This window comes from Ambystoma mexicanum, chromosome 1q, assembly GCF_040938575.1.
Source record: "Ambystoma mexicanum isolate Mex_15411 chromosome 1q, UKY_AmexF1_1, whole genome shotgun sequence".
In the NCBI taxonomy this organism is placed as follows: Eukaryota; Metazoa; Chordata; class Amphibia; order Caudata; family Ambystomatidae; genus Ambystoma; species Ambystoma mexicanum.
Window position 1 is genome coordinate 479,592,428 of NC_090922.1, and position 19,400 is coordinate 479,611,827.

The window sequence follows — 19,400 nt, forward strand, 5'->3', positions numbered from 1 at the left end:
GCGAATACATTCGTAATGAGCGGTATTCTGATGCCCCAATCTGAGTGGGTCTATCATCGTATCTTCCACCTTTGCCAGTAGGAAATAGCAGTGGAAAAGCACGTGCTTCTATACTTTTTTCCCATATACTCATTGGTGACCCTTTGGTTTGTCGCATTTGGTACATTTCTAGTGCATCATCTATGCTTTCATTGGAATGCAATGGATGGATTGTGTAATGGTCCAAAAGAGTGGATACTGTATCAGGATCCAGAAGTTCGAATTGTCCAGTTTCTGATGGCTCTTGAATAATTTCAGTTGTTTCCCTTAAACTTTCATCAATATTTATTTGTTTGTAGTACTCATTATTGTCTTTTAGATATTGCAATGCTTGTCTAACTTTGTGTATGTCCACTAATTTTTGTTGCCCTTTTTTGGTACTCCATTTACCAAGACTATTAAAGAATGCTCTATTCAACATTCCACTCCTAGAGTGTGTACATTTTCCGTTAGATCTAATGGCAAATAAACTACTTTGCCACAAATGCCTTTCACCAATTCGGAGGAAGGTAATTTTGCTGTTTTTGGATGAAGGCGTATAATTGCTTGAAATGGGTGAACTATTTGAATTATTATGCTCTCATACAAATTGAGCTGTTGCAAGATTCTTGGTCATGGAAACAATTCTAAATTATTTGTAATAGCACGTGAAGGAGTGTGGTTGTCTAATTTTGTAGTACAGTAACTGCAACATATTAGGCGTTCAGTTAGTTCATATTTGTTTTCTGCTAAAAGTCAGAGAGCTAATTCAAACCACTTAGAGTCTTCATTGTCTTTTCTGTATGTGTGTACTAGAAGGTTGCTATGTGCAGAATTGTTGCTACTATGTTCTAAAACTGGTGCATTTTGTAAGTGGCTCTCACTTTCAAAATACTTTCTCTGAATACGGTCAATTTCTTCTTGTACGTATTTGGGTGTACCATGCAGAAAAGTGGTATTTAAATTGCCTAATTCTGAACCTGGACTTTTTGGATAGTATATTTTATACACTAGATTTCTTACATCGGAATGATGTATTGCTATCCTTTTGATATCATGGAAGGTGCTTTTGCAAATAGACCCAGAAATGCAGGCTAATGAATGTCCTTTTAGTCTTGTGTATTTCCGCACTGCACAACTATCCATATTTTGCCGCACTTTCATTTTACTTTTGTCTTTACCTTTTACATATTGATTGAGGAAATGACGTAAAGATTTGAAAGCTTTGTTTGGAATGGCACACATTGATGTGCACAGCCATTTGTATACTGGACGGTGTGGTTCTGCTGAATTGAGAGTTAATTCTGAGTTTTCAGGCGATACTTTTGTAAACAGTGTTTCTTGTTCCATGATGGTAGTATTGATTTTCTCATACCCTCGTCCACTGCTATGGATGGCAATTGTGTTTGTTTGATTTTGTTTGTATGCTTCTTCATTAAAATATGGCTCTGTGGTTGTTGTGTAACTCCATTCACCACCACAAACATGTAAGAAATTATTTTTGTTCACATTCCGTTTATTGCTGAGTTTCTTTTGTAGTTTAGTACTTAGTTTTGTTAGTGCTTTTATCCTATTTAACACTAATATGAACAACTTCCTTTTGAGAAGGATTGCACTGTCCACGAGAGCTTGTAGGATTCACTTTCTACGGTACGTTTTAAGGGGTGAGGATGATTTCGGTCCTCTTCTTAGTAGATTCTGAAGGACTCTGTGATGAAACATTTTTGCTAAAATACTTTTTTTACTATGGGTTCTTCTTACACTATCAGGATTATTAGGAACATTGTCAGCTTTACTGGTAGCCTTTTTTTGACAACATTCTTGTGTTTTGTGACACATTTTGATGGAGGAGGTAAAGTTTCGGTAGTTGTGACTTCCTTTATTTTGCTAACCAACTGCATTAGCTGGTTTGTACCAACATTCTCTACAAACTCTACAACAGGTGGATGCTTACATTGGGCACCTTTATTTTTATTTGCTCTACTTCTACTTCTGCGTTCCTTTCTACAGAGTTGCTTTTTGGTAGGCATTCTTTGTTGTCTGTTGAAAAAAAAGGTATACTTTGGTCTGTTGTCCAATGTATGTGTGCAGTGTGCATGTGTTCATGAGTCTGATGGGGAAGCTCTTTGTCATGGTGTGTCAACGTGCATTGAACGCTTGCAATGATTTGGTAAGGCTACTTTACTGTTTGTATACTACTACAATGTGCTTCAGATGAGATTACAAAGTGGGCTGCTTGTGACGAGAACCATTATTAATAACCGAAATGCCAAAAACTTGCTACAGCAACTTCTTTTCACAATCTAACCTTCTAAGGATTACTTATGTTATTTGAGTACCAAACACACAGGGATTTGTTCGCCATTCTGCCTGTTATTCTTTGTTCAATAAATGGATATTGGTAGATAGAATGGTTTAGAAATCAATGCTTGCTTTGGTGCCCAAAATAAACAAATAACCCATGCGGCCTCTTTGAGGAGTAGTTACAATATAAAGGTTGTACTGTACTTACTTTTTTTTGCAAGATGACAAGGTTTCATCGGATATCTCGTCTGCAGTGTAGATGCTGTTGATTCTCAGGAGAGTAGTCTTCACTGCGATTCAAAAAAACAAAATTACTTTGTGTGTTTGCAGCAGTGATGATACTGCACACATTAATTGTGCTTCTTTTGTCAGAGCATTCAACTTTCATATTTCAACCCAGTGCATGTGTACATTTCACTTCACTCTGTGCAGTCTTTGCATGGTACTTGCAATATGGTACTTGAAAGTCTTTCAAAATAGCTAACAATTTTAAGGGTATGGAAATGCCTTGTTGTTTACAAGGTGTACTATGCATAGGAGAGAGGTTTGTAAGTGATAGGGCATAGTACTAGATGGGGAAACTTTTTCTACTTGTAAATTAAAAGCACGATGCTGAGAAATCGGGAGACCCTCAGAGGGAAATGTCACCACCGCAATCGGGAGCGCTTACTATTCTCATACGATCACATTGCAAGTAGCATTACTGTAGGCCGCACAGAGTACACAACTCTGACATTTTCACATACAAAATTGAGTTCCGCTCTAAATAGGCATGCTTGCAACATATGTACAGGTTATGCGGAAGACAGTAAGCAGTCGTGCGGTTTGTGAATGACAAATCGGACATCTTGCACTTAAAAGGGGGAGCGTTGTTATGTTTTTCCTATGCACATTTAGCAGCATTATTTTGTCTACATCAAATCATAAGGGTTCCACATGTTCTCTGATTAAAACATACATACCTGTATTCTATACTCATGCATGTGCACATGCATGGAGCTGTACGTAGAAATTCGCAATACTTGCACAGTAGCTTGTGAAGTAGGTGCTTTGCAATGATATGTGACTTCCATTCAGAATCATCGACAGTAATTTTGAAGTGCGCAATGTTGATGAGAGTTAGAATTAGCGATGTTCAATGTGATTGGTCGATGGTTGTGTGACTGCTTAGTTGTGTCCAATGAGGGACTTGCTTTGGTACTGCTGTAGAAAGGGTGGAAGGACTGGGTAAGAGTTACGTGCTGCACGTAGGCAACGCTTGTCCGCAGGTAGGGCACGTCACATAAAGGTTTCTACAGCAAATCCTGCATGGAAAGGCGACTGTAGGCATCAGCCAATCAGATGTTCACATTACTCTTTTGTGTCGAAAGACGGTGCGCACACTGAAGATGGCAGAGGTGGAGAGGGTCAAAGGTTTTGGTGCTTGGAGACATTTTTGTGCCTGGCTTACAACACTATGCCGAGAGTATGCATGTGGCACACCATTTCGATGTGAGAGTAGTGGAGATGGTGTGGAGCGCTGACACTGATGCGAATGCTGCGGCAATTCTGCAAGTTTGTAGAGACATGCGTACAATGACCACTCCACATGTGGTAATTTTGCACTACAGTGCTTGCCATTTGGGATACATGAGTTCACGTACTTTGTTGGCAGATTTGGCACAGTTGGTTGAAGCACTCATGACCATCTTCCCAACAGCGAAAGTCATTTTTTCTGCTTTACTCCCTAGAGTACAATGGAACAACAATTATGTTTTCTGTCCAGATCAAAGTATTGGGAGGTGTATCATCAATCGCGGCATGCGTGCATTCATGCTATGAGCTGGTATGTTTTTTTGCAGCCACGATAACATTGCTCCAAGCAATGTGGCTTATTTTGAAGTAGATGGTTGTAACGCTCACCTGATTCTCGCAGAGGCGCCGGTCTTGACTGGGCGACTACCGTATCTTCAAAGGTGATGTGTAGCTCCCGGTTGGCTCTTTGGGCTGGACCTCTGTGCACTGTATGCCTGACGTGTAGAGTAAGATGTCTGCAGATAGAAAATATGGGGTTAATGAACTGGGGTTATTGGGGTGTCCCTATCTCTTTCCTCTTCTCCTCTCCTGTAGACCCCCAAAGGTTAACGCTCTCACCTTAGGTAAGTGAATGCCGAGCTCTCCATCTGCCTCGGGGCAGGGTGCTGTAACCAGTTTCTTCACTGGATAGGTAGCGCAGGCCTCTTGACTTCAGAGGACTGCTGTCCGTCGTTTACTGCACGAACGGTAAGTTTCGAGTCATTCAAATGTCTTTAAAGTCTTTAGTAATGATGTCTCTTGTTTTGCAGGGTTCCGGCGATGGCGGATGACGGGCTGAAGTGATTTGAAGATGGAGCCCGTGTGATGAATAGAAGCGCCTGGAAGCACGTAAGGAAGCGCTTGTTGCCTGCTACACGATGCGCTCTAACTGTCTTTTTATTTTGCAGGTACGAGTTCGGAGCGGCTGCAAGGTGCCAGAATACCCACTGGATTAGATGTGGAAAGGAGTAATGGCACGCGAGTATTAAAGTTCCCCAATGTCTTTAAACGCACCTTGTTTTGTCTTTCAGATGCGGGATGCAGCGCCGAAGGCCTCCGGAGCGTGCGAAGGATGGTAAGCTTTTGTCTTTCAGATGCCGGAATGCAGTGTGAAGACCTCCGGAGCGCACGAAGAGTAGGTAAGCCTTTGCCTTTCAGATGCCGGAATGCTAACCTGTTCTTTCTTGTCTTTATAGGTGTTGCTGAAGACTGGATTCAGGATGGTAAGCCTTTTTCCTTAGGCCCAGGACCGGATGCAGAAGACACGATGAGCGTTCTGCTGCAGAGGTTGCAGAATAACGCAAAGCAAGATTCATCCACCGGGTGTGGTTTAAATAGCCTCCTGTAGTGCTTAGTAGTCTCCTTCCACAGCCACGCCTAAGTAAGAAAAGAGTTCCTGGTAAGAAAAGAGTTCCTGCCTTCCAGAAGAGTTCCAGTGTTCTGAATCTAGGGAGTGGCTCCAGCCCCACCCAACAGGAAAAGTAGTTCCAAACAGAAGAGGATCAGAGGCTCAACTGGCAGGCAAGTAAGCAGCATGGTCTGCTGCAGGTAAGTCCACCCAAGCATTATGAGCCCGGCGCTTCCAGCGCTGGGACTGGGCATATTTATGAGCCTGGTGCCACTGGCGCCAGGACTGAGTCCAAAAGGTCCCAATTGGGACTGGTTGGCACTCGGAACCTGGGTTATGGATCTGCTTCCAAGGGAGTTGGGAAAACCCTGACCTTTTGGAAGCAGAGATCATGACAGTACCCCCCCTCAAGGCCCCTCCCAAACCGGGCTTCTCCGGGGGTTTTGGCTTGTCAGGAAATGTTCGGTGAAATCTTTTGATTAGGCGAGGAGCGTGGACATATTCAGCAGGTTCCCAGGATCTCTCTTGGGGGCCGTAGCCTTTCCAGTCAATTAGGTAGAATAGTTTAGATTTGGAGATCTTGGAGTCCAGAATGCTTTTGACTTCAAACTCGAGTTCTCCATCAACTATGATAGGTTTTGGAGATTTGGTTAGTCGGGTTTGAGGTTGCACGGGTTTTACTAGAGAGACGTGGAAGACCGGATGTATCTTCATGTGCGGGGGCAAGTCCAACTTGACCGCTACTGGGTTTACTATGGTAGTGATGGAATAGGGACCAAGGTATCTTGGGTTGAATGTGCGTGGCCCTTTTAGAGATAGATATTTGGTGGATAACCAGACTTGATCCCCTACTTGATAGTGAGGGGCTTCCTTCCGATGTTGATCTGCTCCTTTCTTGTATTGTTCTTTAGCCCTTTGAAGGTGAGAAACAGCTTCCTTAAAGGCTTGGGTTATTGTAGAATGCAGGTAGTCTACTGCTGGTGTTTCAAGATCTTGGAGGGGATCCAACTCCGAGGTTCGAGGGTGACTGCCGTACAAAAGAAAAAACGGGGTTTTCCCAGTTCCCGAATGGACAGAGTTATTGTAGGCATACTCGGCTATCCAAAGGATATCTTTCCAAGTTTTTTCAGTTTGTTGCAGCATGCAGAGTAAATACTGTTCCAGAGTTTGATTGGTCCTCTCTGTTTGTCCGTCGGTCTGAGGGTGGTGACTGGTCGATAGTCTCACATCAATTTGAGCCGACCGACAGCAACTTCGCCAAAAATGAGAAATAAATTGACTACCTCGATCCGAAATTAGAACCGAAGGAAAACCGTGCAGTCGGACGATGTTTTAGAGAAATTCTCGGGCCAGAGTTGCTGCTGTTGGCAAGCCTTTGAGCGGAATGAAATGCGCCATCTTAGAGAATAAGTCCACGATTACTAGAATCGTATTGTATCCGGAGCATGGAGGTAGATCGGTGATGAAGTCCATAGAAAGCGTATGCCAAGGGCGAGGTGGGATGTCAATAGGGCGTAAGAGGCCTGCTGGTCTTTCCTTTTGACTCTTGTTTTGGGCGCATACTCCACAGGACATTATAAAGTCTCTGATATCTTTTTTCCAAGACGGCCACCAGAAGTAGCGCTTGATCTTTTCTGAGGTCTTGGCTATACCGGGATGACCTTCCATTAAAGAGTCGTGATAACAAGAGATTACTTTTTTCTGTAAATCTGTGCTGGGTAGGTATAAACGTTCTTGGAAATACAATAAGTTGTCCTTTACTGCAAAGTCCTTTCCCTGCAGATGCCAATTCTGTATGTCTGCTGGAGTTACAAGTTGCTTGGCTTTATCCTTAACTTCCTCTATGGATTCTGTGGCGATTACACCCAGAATTCTTTGTTCGGGAATGATTGGTACAGGATTAGGGTTGATCAAGTGTTCTTCCACTCCCATCCGAGAAAGGGCATCGGCTTTACCGTTCTTTGTACCAGGTCGATAGGTAATTAAGAAGTCAAACTCGGCAAAGAATAATGCCCAACGGAGTTGTCTAGAGGATTGGGCTTTTGCTGTTTTCAAATATTGCAGGTTTCAGTGATCCGTAATCACAGTAACGGTGTGTCGGGCCCCCAGCAGATAATGCCGCCAAGCCTTAAAGGCAGACTTGATAGCCAGAAGTTCCTTGTCAGTAATCGTGTAATTGACTTCAGGAGGCGAGAATTTGCGGGACCAAAATGCCACGGGATGCAACTGATTGGTTACCGGGTCCTTTTGTGATAGAACTGCCCCCATGGCAAGGCTTGAAGCATCAGTTTCCACGATGTAGGGGAGTTCGGGGCGAGGGTGTTTTAAGATTGGTGCAGAGATAAATTTAGTCTTCAAATCCTGGAAAGCTTGTTCCGCCTCGGTAGACCATTCAAAACGTTTGTTTTTCTTTAACAAGGCAGTGATGGGCTGGACTATTCGAGAGAACTTGGGGATAAACCTGCGGTAAAAGTTAGCGAAGCCTAACATGCTTTGCACACCTTTAACGGAGGATGGTGATGGCCATTTGAGAACTGCATCGACCTTCTTTGAATCCATACGCACTCCGCCAGGTGATAATATGAATCCCAAGAATTCAACTTCAGTCACGTTGAAAACACATTTTTCCAACTTAGCGAAAAGTTTGTGTTGACGCAATCTTTCGAGGACCATTTTCACGTGTTTCCGATGTTCAGATTCCGATGAAGAATAAACGAGAATGTCGTCGATGTAAACAACAACACACACATCTATGAGCTCTCTGAGGACATCGTTCATAAAATATTGAAAGGCGGCCGGGGCATTGCAAAGTCCAAAGGGCATGACCTGATATTCAAATAGCCCATACTTGGTGCGGAAGGCCGTCTTCCATTCATCGCCCTCTTTTACCCGTACCAAGTGGTAAGCTCCTCTAAGATCCAGCTTTGTATATATGCATGCTTTTCTGACTTGGTCCAGGAGTTCAGGGATCAAAGGTAACAGATATCTATTCTTAACGGTGATCTGGTTCAGGGAGCGATAATCGATACAAGTTCTAAGGTCTCCTTCCTTTTTTGGAACGAAGAACAAAGCTGAAGAGGCAGGGGACTTGGAAGGACGAATAAACCCATTTGCCAGGTATTGATCCAGGTATTGTCGAAGGTGAAGGTTCTCAGGCTCGGTGAGGGCATAAATTCTACTACAAGGAGGAGTAGATCCAGGTATCAGGTCTATCTGGCAGTCATAAGACCTATGAGGAGGTAGAGAGTTAGCCTGCTCCTTCCGGAAAACATCTTGGTATTCTAGGTATTCGGGAGGTAACTGGGGAGTCTCTGAAGTAATTGCTGCCAGTGCAACACCAGGTGGAGGGTGACAAGTAGAGACACATTCTGGAAACTGGACCGTTCTTGCTCGCCAATCGATCAGAGGATTATGTTTCTCTAACCAAGGTATTCCTAGAATAATCTGGAACTGAGGGGCCTTGATCACATCGAACACGATCTTCTCATGGTGTCCATCTTGACTTACTAGCGTCACCTCTTGAGTGTTATGCGTTACTGGCCCGGAGGCTATCTCCGTACCATCCACCGTAGTAATGACGTCCTTTACAGCCTTGGGACAAAGAGTTAGATTCATCCTCAAAACCATTTCATGATCCACATAATTGCCGATGGCACCGCTGTCGACGTAAGCTTCAATTGCATGTAATCGATCCGGACTATCAGGGCTAATGAGGACCATAGGTATCACGAAATGCGAGGTCACGGAACTGGTTTTCACGCTCGGCAAGAGGACCTCTATTCTTGTCGGGCGAGGTTGTTTCCCTGCTCAGAGTTTGTAACTTTGGTAACTGCAGCTCCTACTGCCTTCTTGGCAGGTTTCACCGGACAGTCTCGAAGAAAGTGCCCTGAGTTTCCGCAATATAGGCATAATTGCAACTGTTTCCTCCTTTCCCGCTCCCTTTGTGTTAGAGGACCTTTCAGACCCCCTATTTGCATGGGTTCCCCGGAGTCTACTCCTTTGAAAGGAGTTGGCGGTTTGGAAAGTACTCGAGCATCAAACTTGGAACGATCGGCCTTCCTGTTCTGCAGCCTGTGATCTATTTGAACGACCAAGTCTATATAATCCGAACAGTCTTGTGGGGGATTCACTACTTGGGCTAAAACGTCTTTGAGCTCTCCACGTAGACCTCTATAAAACAGCGTAATCCTTTTGTCCTCAGGCCATTGCGTTTCCACTATTAGTCTATTGAAAGATGCAATATAAGCCAAAAGGTCTTGATTACCCTGTCGCAACGAAAGAAGCTCATTGTCCAAGGCCTGCCCCTGTGAATGTCTTGTGAACAGTTTTTCCATACTAAGCTGAAAGGCTTGAAAATCATGGAGAACCGGATCATCTTGATTAACTAGAGGGATCGACCAATCTGCCGCATAGCCACTAAGGTACGAAAGTACAAAAGCTTGATCAGTTGGAAAGGCTGCTGGCCGGCATAAGAAGTGCAACCGGCACTGATTGATAAATACTGCAAACCTCTTTGGGTCACCAGAAAATCGTTCGGGCGGAGCCAGAGGTACATTCCCAGGTAGGTTGATCTGCACTGGATTCATAGAGGCTGTTGAAGGAAGATTTGCCCCTGATGCGGGTAACGGGGTCTGTCCGGCTTGTGACTGTAGCACTTGTCTAGCAAGATTGTCTGTTCTCTCCTTGGAAATAATTAGTTCCCTTCTTAGAGCATTCGTTTCCTGACGAGCTGCATGCACTTCTGCCCTTAGTTCCCCAAGTAACCGGGCTAGGGGGTCAGTATCCAAGGTTTCCATAGCGCCTGGGCGAGAGTTTTGCGGTAGGCTTTGCGTTCTGTAACGCTCACCTGATTCTCGCAGAGGCGCCGGTCTTGACTGGGCGACTACCGTATCTTCAAAGGTGATGTGTAGCTCCCGGTTGGCTCTTTGGGCTGGACCTCTGTGCACTGTATGCCTGACGTGTAGAGTAAGATGTCTGCAGATAGAAAATATGGGGTTAATGAACTGGGGTTATTGGGGTGTCCCTATCTCTTTCCTCTTCTCCTCTCCTGTAGACCCCCAAAGGTTAACGCTCTCACCTTAGGTAAGTGAATGCCGAGCTCTCCATCTGCCTCGGGGCAGGGTGCTGTAACCAGTTTCTTCACTGGATAGGTAGCGCAGGCCTCTTGACTTCAGAGGACTGCTGTCCGTCGTTTACTGCACGAACGGTAAGTTTCGAGTCATTCAAATGTCTTTAAAGTCTTTAGTAATGATGTCTCTTGTTTTGCAGGGTTCCGGCGATGGCGGATGACGGGCTGAAGTGATTTGAAGATGGAGCCCGTGTGATGAATAGAAGCACCTGGAAGCACATAAGTAAGCGCTTGTTGCCTGCTTCACGATGCGCTCTAACTGTCTTTTTATTTTGCAGGTACGAGTTTGGAGCGGCTGCAAGGTGCCGGAATACCCACTGGATTAGATGTGGAAAGGAGTAATGGCACGTGAGTATTAAAGTTCCCCAATGTCTTTAAACGCACCTTGTTTTGTCTTTCAGATGCGGGATGCAGCGCCGAAGGCCTCCGGAGCGTGCAAAGGATGGTAAGCTTTTGTCTTTCAGATGCCGGAATGCAGTGTGAAGACCTCCGGAGCGCACGAAGAGTAGGTAAGCCTTTGCCTTTCAGATGCCGGAATGCTAACCTGTTCTTTCTTGTCTTTATAGGTGTTGCTGAAGACTGGATTCAGGATGGTAAGCCTTTTTCCTTAGGCCCAGGACCGGATGCAGAAGACACGATGAGCGTTCTGCTGCAGAGGTTGCAGAATAACGCAAAGCAAGATTCATCCACCGGGTGTGGTTTAAATAGCCTCCTGTAGTGCTTAGTAGTCTCCTTCCACAGCCACGCCTAAGTAAGAAAAGAGTTCCTGGTAAGAAAAGAGTTCCTGCCTTCCAGAAGAGTTCCAGTGTTCTGAATCTAGGGAGTGGCTCCAGCCCCACCCAACAGGAAAAGTAGTTCCAAACAGAAGAGGATCAGAGGCTCAACTGGCAGGCAAGTAAGCAGCATGGTCTGCTGCAGGTAAGTCCACCCAAGCATTATGAGCCCGGCGCTTCCAGCGCTGGGACTGGGCATATTTATGAGCCTGGTGCCACTGGCGCCAGGACTGAGTCCAAAAGGTCCCAATTGGGACTGGTTGGCACTCGGAACCTGGGTTATGGATCTGCTTCCAAGGGAGTTGGGAAAACCCTGACCTTTTGGAAGCAGAGATCATGACAATGGTGTTGCGCTATCTTCTTTGGGAAATGCGATGTTCTTTTGGAACGTAAGGCTTGCTTTAGAGAAGGTTCTGTAATGTTTGCAGGAGTAAAGCAAGGACAAAAAATACAAAAAAATAAATAAAATACCAGATGTCTGTACGGTATCTGGCCAAAAAAAAAAATTGCTCTTTTCAGAGCCTACCTTAAAGGGGAAAAAGGGGAATAGTACTTTAATGTGCCGTCGTCACGCTCTGATCCTGTACATGTCCGCGGACATGGCGGTAGTTTGCAGCCAGCACATATCACCAACGGGGATTCAGGGGTGGAGACGCATGCAAATGAGAATGAGTGCAGCTAGTGATTGGTCCATAATGTTCAATAGGTGTGTTCTGACCAACGTACTTTAGTAAGACCGTCTTCTCCCTCACAGGAGACCACACAGCCATGGCTTTTCATGCTCGAAAACAGATTTTCTGGATTTTGGGAGACTCATGGATACATTGGTTGAAGGTGCATGCAGAAAGCTGCAGCTTATCTGCAAATCTCGGATTTCCTCATGTGGAAGTGCACTGGCATGGCGTGCGTGGCATGAGATGGCTGGACTTGGTACCTCTCTGTGTTACTTTACTGACACAGCGTCCTCCAGATATACTGATCATTCATTGCTGAGGAAACAGTTTAGGCCATGTATCTGGAATTTCTTTGCAATTTGCAATGAAGGAAGGACTTGCGAAGCTCATGGGGCCTCATTACAACCCAGGTGGTAAGTTCCCTACTTTACCACCATGGTGTAAACTCTGTTTACACCATGGTGGATGGCGGATTTACCGCCACATTCCAAGGTGAGTGGGGCGGTAAATCCCCATTCCCCATTTACCCTTCCCCATTCCCATTTTTGCCCCATAGGGCATAATGGGAGTGGGGAATGCGCTAATTACGGCACCGTAAATTACGGTGCCGTAATTAGCACCAAGGCGGGTTAGCGCCTTGCATTTTAACGCCTGCTAAAAGCAGGCGTTAAAATGGTAATCAGGCGTTAAGGGTTAACGGCGCCGACGGCGCCGTCAAACCCTTAACGCCTGGGTTGTATTGAGGCCCATGGACATGTCAAATACTTTTTTCCCGTATTGCACAAAGACAAATATGGCTGCGTGTTTCTGCGTTCGGTCCACAAATGGAGAAAGCGAGACGCAATGTGAATAAGGCTGTTTGTGCCTTTTTAAGAGATGTTGGCATGTCCTCTTTCCACAATGAAAACATTTTGTTTCGCAGCACTTTCATTTTCCGCAGTGATGGAGTCCACCTCACATATGCTGGCAATCAGATTTTCCTTCGCAATTTACAAAATGCATTGCGACCTCTTTTGCAATCACACTAACCTATCTGACAATCCGTTTTCACCAATCCACAGTTTTTGACCCACACAACACACCACCGAAAGGCTCTTTTCAGAGCCGCCACTTACTCCCAGCGTACACTTCATTGTGATTGCTCCGCCTGCACCCTCCCTTTTTTCCCCTACGACTGTCCGCAAACTTTTTCAGAACTCCACGGGGGGTCTACGACTGTCACTTCATAGTTCTATTGTTATACTGAGAAAGGGGCTCTGAAAAGAGCCTTTTCTGTAATTGTTGTTGTTTTTACGTTTATTGCTTAACAGCACACGGCACACTAGGAGATAAGGCCAAAGGAGGGTAAGGAAGGGACACCAGCCACGGGGATAAGTAAGGGCAAGTGAACAGAGAAAGATATAGGGTGAGCTTAATTTAGGTAAGGAGCAGATCTTTTGGTGCTCTGTGACTGCAGCCTCAAAAGCACTTTGAAGCCTCTCCCCCCTGCAGAGTACTGCATCACAATACGTACACACTACTGTCACCTTTGAAAGGTAAGGGTCAACAGCATTGCGAATAGCTTGTGAGGCAGCTGGAGGGAGGCGCTCCCCCACTGGAGTGTCTCTTGTGGTGGGAGGATCGGACACAGAGGATGCTGTGGAGGAACTCAATCGACTACGCTCTTCACATGGCACCACCTTGCGAATGTTCACAGTGTGGAACGAAGTGAGGTGTCGCTTCATGGTTGTCGTACCAAAGCTGTAAGCACCAAATCTCCCCCGACTCAGCACCACCTCGCACTGGTTACACTTCACCAGGTTCGCACATGCTTTTGGTACGTTCCCATAAACGGAAAACAACCGCCACACCCACGACTCCCAGCGAGTGTTCCTAGTGCAGAGTTCCTCCACTTCATTCTCTTCCTCCTCTTCTTCCTCGCTCTCTACATCCTCACCCATATATCTCTCTGAAGGCCCTTGGGGAGGTGGTGGTGGTGGCGGGTTTGGGGGCGGTGCAGAGGCTAATGACCCAACAGCAGCCATGAAAGCCATACTGATTAGTTTCCTTTTGGTCACTACAGCATTAAAGGCAGTACACATCAATCTGCTATAGCTAGAAGGACAATGAATATGCGCTTGGGGGTGTGGCCATTTTTAGGGGTGGAGGGGTGTACCTCGTGACCGTCTTCCTCCCTGCAAAGCGGTACAGAACATTTTACACAGCAAGTCCTGAGGTCAGCTATTGTCTGGGATACGTGAAATTACATTTTTACACTCTACAATACTTTGCCTTGTGTCTACAAGTTGTTTTGCACTGTTGCGGAAGCACACCAACCGCACAAATTAGTCCACACGCTCAGCGTGGGTGCGGTCACATGATGATGTCCTCAACACATCAGCCCAAGTAATGGAATTCCCCTGGACTGCAAATGCAGAGTATCAAACGTGAGCCTGCGCGCAAGTGTCCTACGGACAGTGTTCGGGTTCTCAAAGTAATTCAAAGTGTGACACAAGTGAGACAGACAGTTAGGGACAGGCGCAATATTCGCTATACTTACGTTTGTACTGCGCATGTGCACGCATGCTATGTTCACTGTACGGACAGTTCCAGTGTCCTTAGGACACCTCCATTTTGTTTGCCTACGAACTTGCCAGCCACCGCGCCTGTTCTACGGACGGCACCATTTTGGCTGCGCCCGATACGGACAGGTATACTGTCCTTCACACACTCCCATTTGCTCATTTACACCCATTCGGATATCTGGTGTGTTCTACGAACATGTATCATCTTGTTTCCAAGCGGTACGGCAAGGTATAATATCCTTTGGACACCCCTTCGTGTTTATGCACGCACAATTTCAACAGATGGTGCAGTCAAACATTAAATCCATCATACTTGACATTAGTAAGGGTAGGTGTACTGCCTTTACAGCACCCACATTCCATTCCTTGCGGATAGGTCAAACAGGCGCGCTGTTCGCGAACATTTTACGTCTTTTTAAAAAAGAATGTTTTACACAAACTCTTTCACAACAACTACTGTACAAAAACATTCAAAACACACACACATCATTCTAAAGAAATAGTGGGGGAAGCGGACACTGAAACAAATATGTGGGAATTAGGATTCGACACGGGCTGGTTATGAGGAGAAGATTTGTGAGGGGAAGAACGGATGGATATTTCGTCAAAACTTCTATTTGCCTCTTGAAGGTTTGGGGATGGGTCACTAGGGAATGGAGAAGCAGGGCAGGTGCAGGTGGGGCAATGGTAACAAACCTTTCCTCTCACACAGTCCTCCACAAACTCCTGTAAACTTTTAAAATTCTCGTTCAATATGTCCTTTTTCTGCTATATCCTTTTTATCCTGTCTTCTTCTGTCTCGTTTGTTGCCCTTTCTTGTTTTCTTTCCTGGCCTGTTGAAAAAAAATACATAAGTTAAATGCCTATAAAATACTGGTCATTATTTTGCATATGCAGAGCAACGTGTACCATTATTGTTGCTGTCTTCAGACATTTCCCCATGTGGGAAATACTCCTCCAGCCACTCCAAGGTACTAGCCATTTCTGAGTCAAAACAATAGAAAGAAATGATTATTTCTGCACCACATACCAATAAAAAACCACACCCACATAAGAAAAATGACCTGCACTCCCTCTTTTGCTGTAATCTCCCCTCATCCTACTGCGTCCGTCCACTGTCGTTCCAGGCTGCCGAGTTTCTGTGAAGTGATTACGCTGGAGGCATCCTTGTTTTTTATGGTACTATCCACTTAATTCTACATGGTTATTAAATGTGTTGTTTTCTTTTCCCATCTTCAGGTTTCCATATTTACTTATTACTACATATAATATCTTTATGTCCTTCTACGTTGCACACTTTTTGTGTAAGACAATAGTACATTTTCAGATACCCCCCGCCTCTTTGGATAATGTTGATCCTGTCCACCCCCCTCCGCAAACAGGCGCTCAGTCCGTCCCTTTCCAATATCAATAGGGAGGGGGTTCTGTATGTTCTCTTAAATGTATGTCAAGTACGCAGATTATACTACATATCTCCCAACATCGCATGATTACAGTGTATATTCTGCACAACAACTTCATTGCCCCAATGTCATGCTTAAGTTCCACCTTCCAAAACCTGTATCAGTGATGTCATCAGTGATATTTGTGATGTCATCTTTGATGTCCTGGGTGTTAGTCTTAGCAATGCACGTAGATGGTGCGAGTTATGGTTGCTTAGCTTACCATAATGGGGGAATGTGCAGTGGTTTTTGGTTTCACTGTGAAGTATAACATTCCTTTAGTGAAATTTATTTACTGAATGTACATATATATGTATGGCAGGGAACGAAAATAAAGGGGCTAAACAAGTGATGTCGTCATTGATGTCATCATTGACATTTGAGATGACATCTTTAATGGTCTGGGTGTTAGTGTTAGCAGTGCACAGGCGTGGTGGCAGGCTTGGGGGCTTAGTTTACCATAACTGTCGAATTTCAGGGGGTTTTCGGTTTTAATTTGAAGCATAAAGGGGAGATGGAAAGTATTTTTTTAGTGAAGTGTACAGGCTTTTGTTAGGGCAACTTAACCATAACGTCCCCTCAACAAAGTTTTTTTTGTAGTGTATAGATATATTTACTTAGCCTTTTTTTAGGCTTAAATGGTGTGCGGGAGGGCTCATAGATTGGGCTCTTTTTGTTTTTCAGATTTCTGATGATGACAGGCAAAAAAGGGAACATGACAGGGAAAAGGTAATTGTAGTGCCTCCAAAAAGATTAAAGGAGTGAGAAAATGTGTCCAGTGCATCTTAGATGAGTATAGCAGCCACAACATGAGCCCAGTGTCCACAGGTGATCACAGTGACAAGGCAGAGATTTGGTCTGTTTTTGTCCCACCTCCAGGGTATTTCAAGTTGCCCCTGGACAAGAAGCAGAGGATTCTAAGGGGTGATTGTTGGGATCTGCAATGTGTAGAGGGCCTGCACAGCAGGCTGTCATTGTAACCCAGCCAACTTCAGATACTGCTCTGGTCCAGCAATGGGCACAGAAGCTGGCCCATAGAGCGGGGATGGTACTGTGCCTAATCCTCTTATCAGTCAAGTCTATAGGTGCAGAATTTTTATCATATTTTGGACACTAGAAAATCAATGGTATCTTGACGCTTAAATATTAGGTGCTGTCAGTTAACATTGAAGATGTTTAATGTTACTACACTCCTCCTCGAAGCATGCTACTTTCAAAAGCAGGGCCACACTAAGTAGCCCCAAATTGGGTGAACATTAGTGACTGCTGAACATCTTTGTCACATTTAAATTGGCACACCGTTGGGATTCCAATATACTTAGATTGTGATTATCATCACCGAAGCTCCAATGTTTTTTCTATGAGAAAATACAAATGCCCACAACTTCTACTTGGGCCTTAATTTGGAGGGTGAAATTGTTAGACAAGTAGCATCGGAGAGCAGTGCCATCGATTCCATTGCAAGACCAAAGGTGAGCATTATTCTGTTTCTTTAACACAAATTCTCAAGCAGTGTGATTTTAAAAAAAAATCTACTACAAAGTACAAACACCCATGTCCTTCGCTTGTCCTCTTTCTTCATTGCTGAATCAGCAGATGTGTACTACCTTTGTTTGCTCTTCATATGAACAGATATGTTGTAATTGCTCTATATTCCTAGAGTGCATACAGTGCATATGTAATTAGAAGTGTTTCATTTAGGAGTCAAGTACTGCGGGCAGCAAATGACTTGTATTAGCCTCACAGAGATTTCCCATTTTTTTGGTGAGTAGCAATCTATCCCGAAAGCCCACGGTACACCAGAGCCAACTTCTGCTGGAGCCTCTGGACCAGTTAGATATCACCCATGGATGATCACATTTGCAGTGCACTAACCACGCTGTGGTGCATTTCTGTTAGTGCACACTGAACCACTGGAGAGGTGTGCTCCATGCGTGCAACCCAAACTCAGGTGGCACTGCAGGGCCACAGCAGAACCACACTTGTTAGCAGTCTCATGGACCCAGGATGCACGTTTTCCCTCCAGGTTCTGTTTCTGTGAGTGGCCATTGTATCAGCATCTGCTCACAGATTCACACAAATGTGAACCCATGAGGAGGGAGGAAGCTGGCTTCTCATGTACAGCAGGATTTGTGGACTCCTCAGCAGGACCATCTGCTACACCATCATGTGCTTCAGAACGGAAGTGATCAGCCCTGATTTCAGTCACTCGGTCACTGCTGGAATAATCCACTGTCACTGGGTGCATTCCACCCTATATGAGTGACTTATCACAATGGAATAAAGGACCCCATAAAATGGATTAATACATGTTAAACATATATGTATATAGTGAAAAAAAGTCAGTAACGTTTTTATTAAAGTAAAGATATAGTTAAGTTGCCCAAATATAAAACCGTGAGATTCAGTGAAAAAAGAGGCTTAGTTTGCAGCAAAAGATATAAACGAAATACTATTGACTTGTTTCCACTACATAATAGCCCCACCTCGGGCATTTCATACAATGCAAATAATCAAGTATACAATGTTGTTGGATGCACATCTAAAACACCTAATAACTTTGCAGTCCTACCGTGCGTGGGATATCTTGATTGCATTTATTTATTTATTTATTTATTACATTTATAAAGCGCACAAAGCGGCCTGAGGGCATAATGGCGCTGTTACAGCAAGCTTACTTAGTTACATGAAAACAGCAGTATCACCTGTCTGTGGTTCTTAGTTACAGTGAACCAGATAAGAGACAGATGATGGTTAAATTGACATTGATATAGTGGTAGAGGTTACAAGGCAAGGACAAACCCACAGGTCTCTGTTCCGTGGTTGCGGAAGAACACAGTGATCCCCCCAATTCCTGGGGCTGCTGTCTGCGTGGGCCTTATGAGGTAGAGTGAGCTAATTGAAGAGCTTTGTTTTGAGTGCTTTACGGAAAGAAAACTGAGAGGTCTCATTCCTGATGGTCGTAGGGAGGGCATTCCAGTGTTTGTGAGCTAGGAATAGGAAGCTGGAACCTCCGGCTTTGGCCCTTTTGAAGGTAGGGATGTTAAGCTGATTAGAGTTGTGGGAGTATTTGCATCTGGAGGAAGTGGCTCAGACTATCTTTTTTTTTGTTTATTGTTTTAACCCATTGGTTTTAACAAAAGAAGCTTCACTTATGCTTTATGTTTTATACTTGGGACACCACTTCTGGTGAATCATGCAAGTCCATACCGGGCTTTGCCCCGGCTATAGTTCTCTTGTGCTACTTTACATGGTCGCTGCCGTCTGGAGGGTTGATTTTCTTTAACACTGCCTCCAAAAATTTGGCTGTTGCCCTAGCCCATCTTGGAGAATCTCCTGCGATCAGCCGAAACCACAAGGTCTCTTCATCGATTGTTGTTACGTCTAGTGTGAGTGGTGCCAAGTACATTTGTCTTTCTCCTACTAAGGCTGAACATGACATGAGAAGATGTCGAATTGTTTCTATTTGTGCAGGATCGGCGCAGAGCCGGCAATGCGCATTGGTTCCTTGACTTCTAATAGCCATAATTTCGTTTGTGCTCAATAAATTCAGCCTGGCTCTCATGAAAATTTTTCTCAGGTTCTTCTCTGGAAA

The 19,400-nt window shown here is 44.6% G+C and overlaps 1 protein-coding gene across 2 annotated transcripts in view; it reads right to left on the reverse strand.

Moving 5' to 3' along the window:
- The window catches only part of LOC138529147 (phospholipase A2 inhibitor and Ly6/PLAUR domain-containing protein-like), a 156,027-nt gene that overhangs the window by 30,380 nt on the left and 106,247 nt on the right, over positions 1-19,400 (reverse strand). Inside the window, exon 5 of one of the 2 annotated variants that reach the window (XM_069640816.1) lies at positions 2,531-2,612. The exons of the other annotated variant lie outside the window; for it this stretch is intronic. Within the exon in view, the coding sequence (XP_069496917.1) occupies positions 2,531-2,612 (82 nt within the window). The remainder of the gene's footprint in view (positions 1-2,530; positions 2,613-19,400) is intronic. 2 annotated transcript variants of the gene reach the window in all.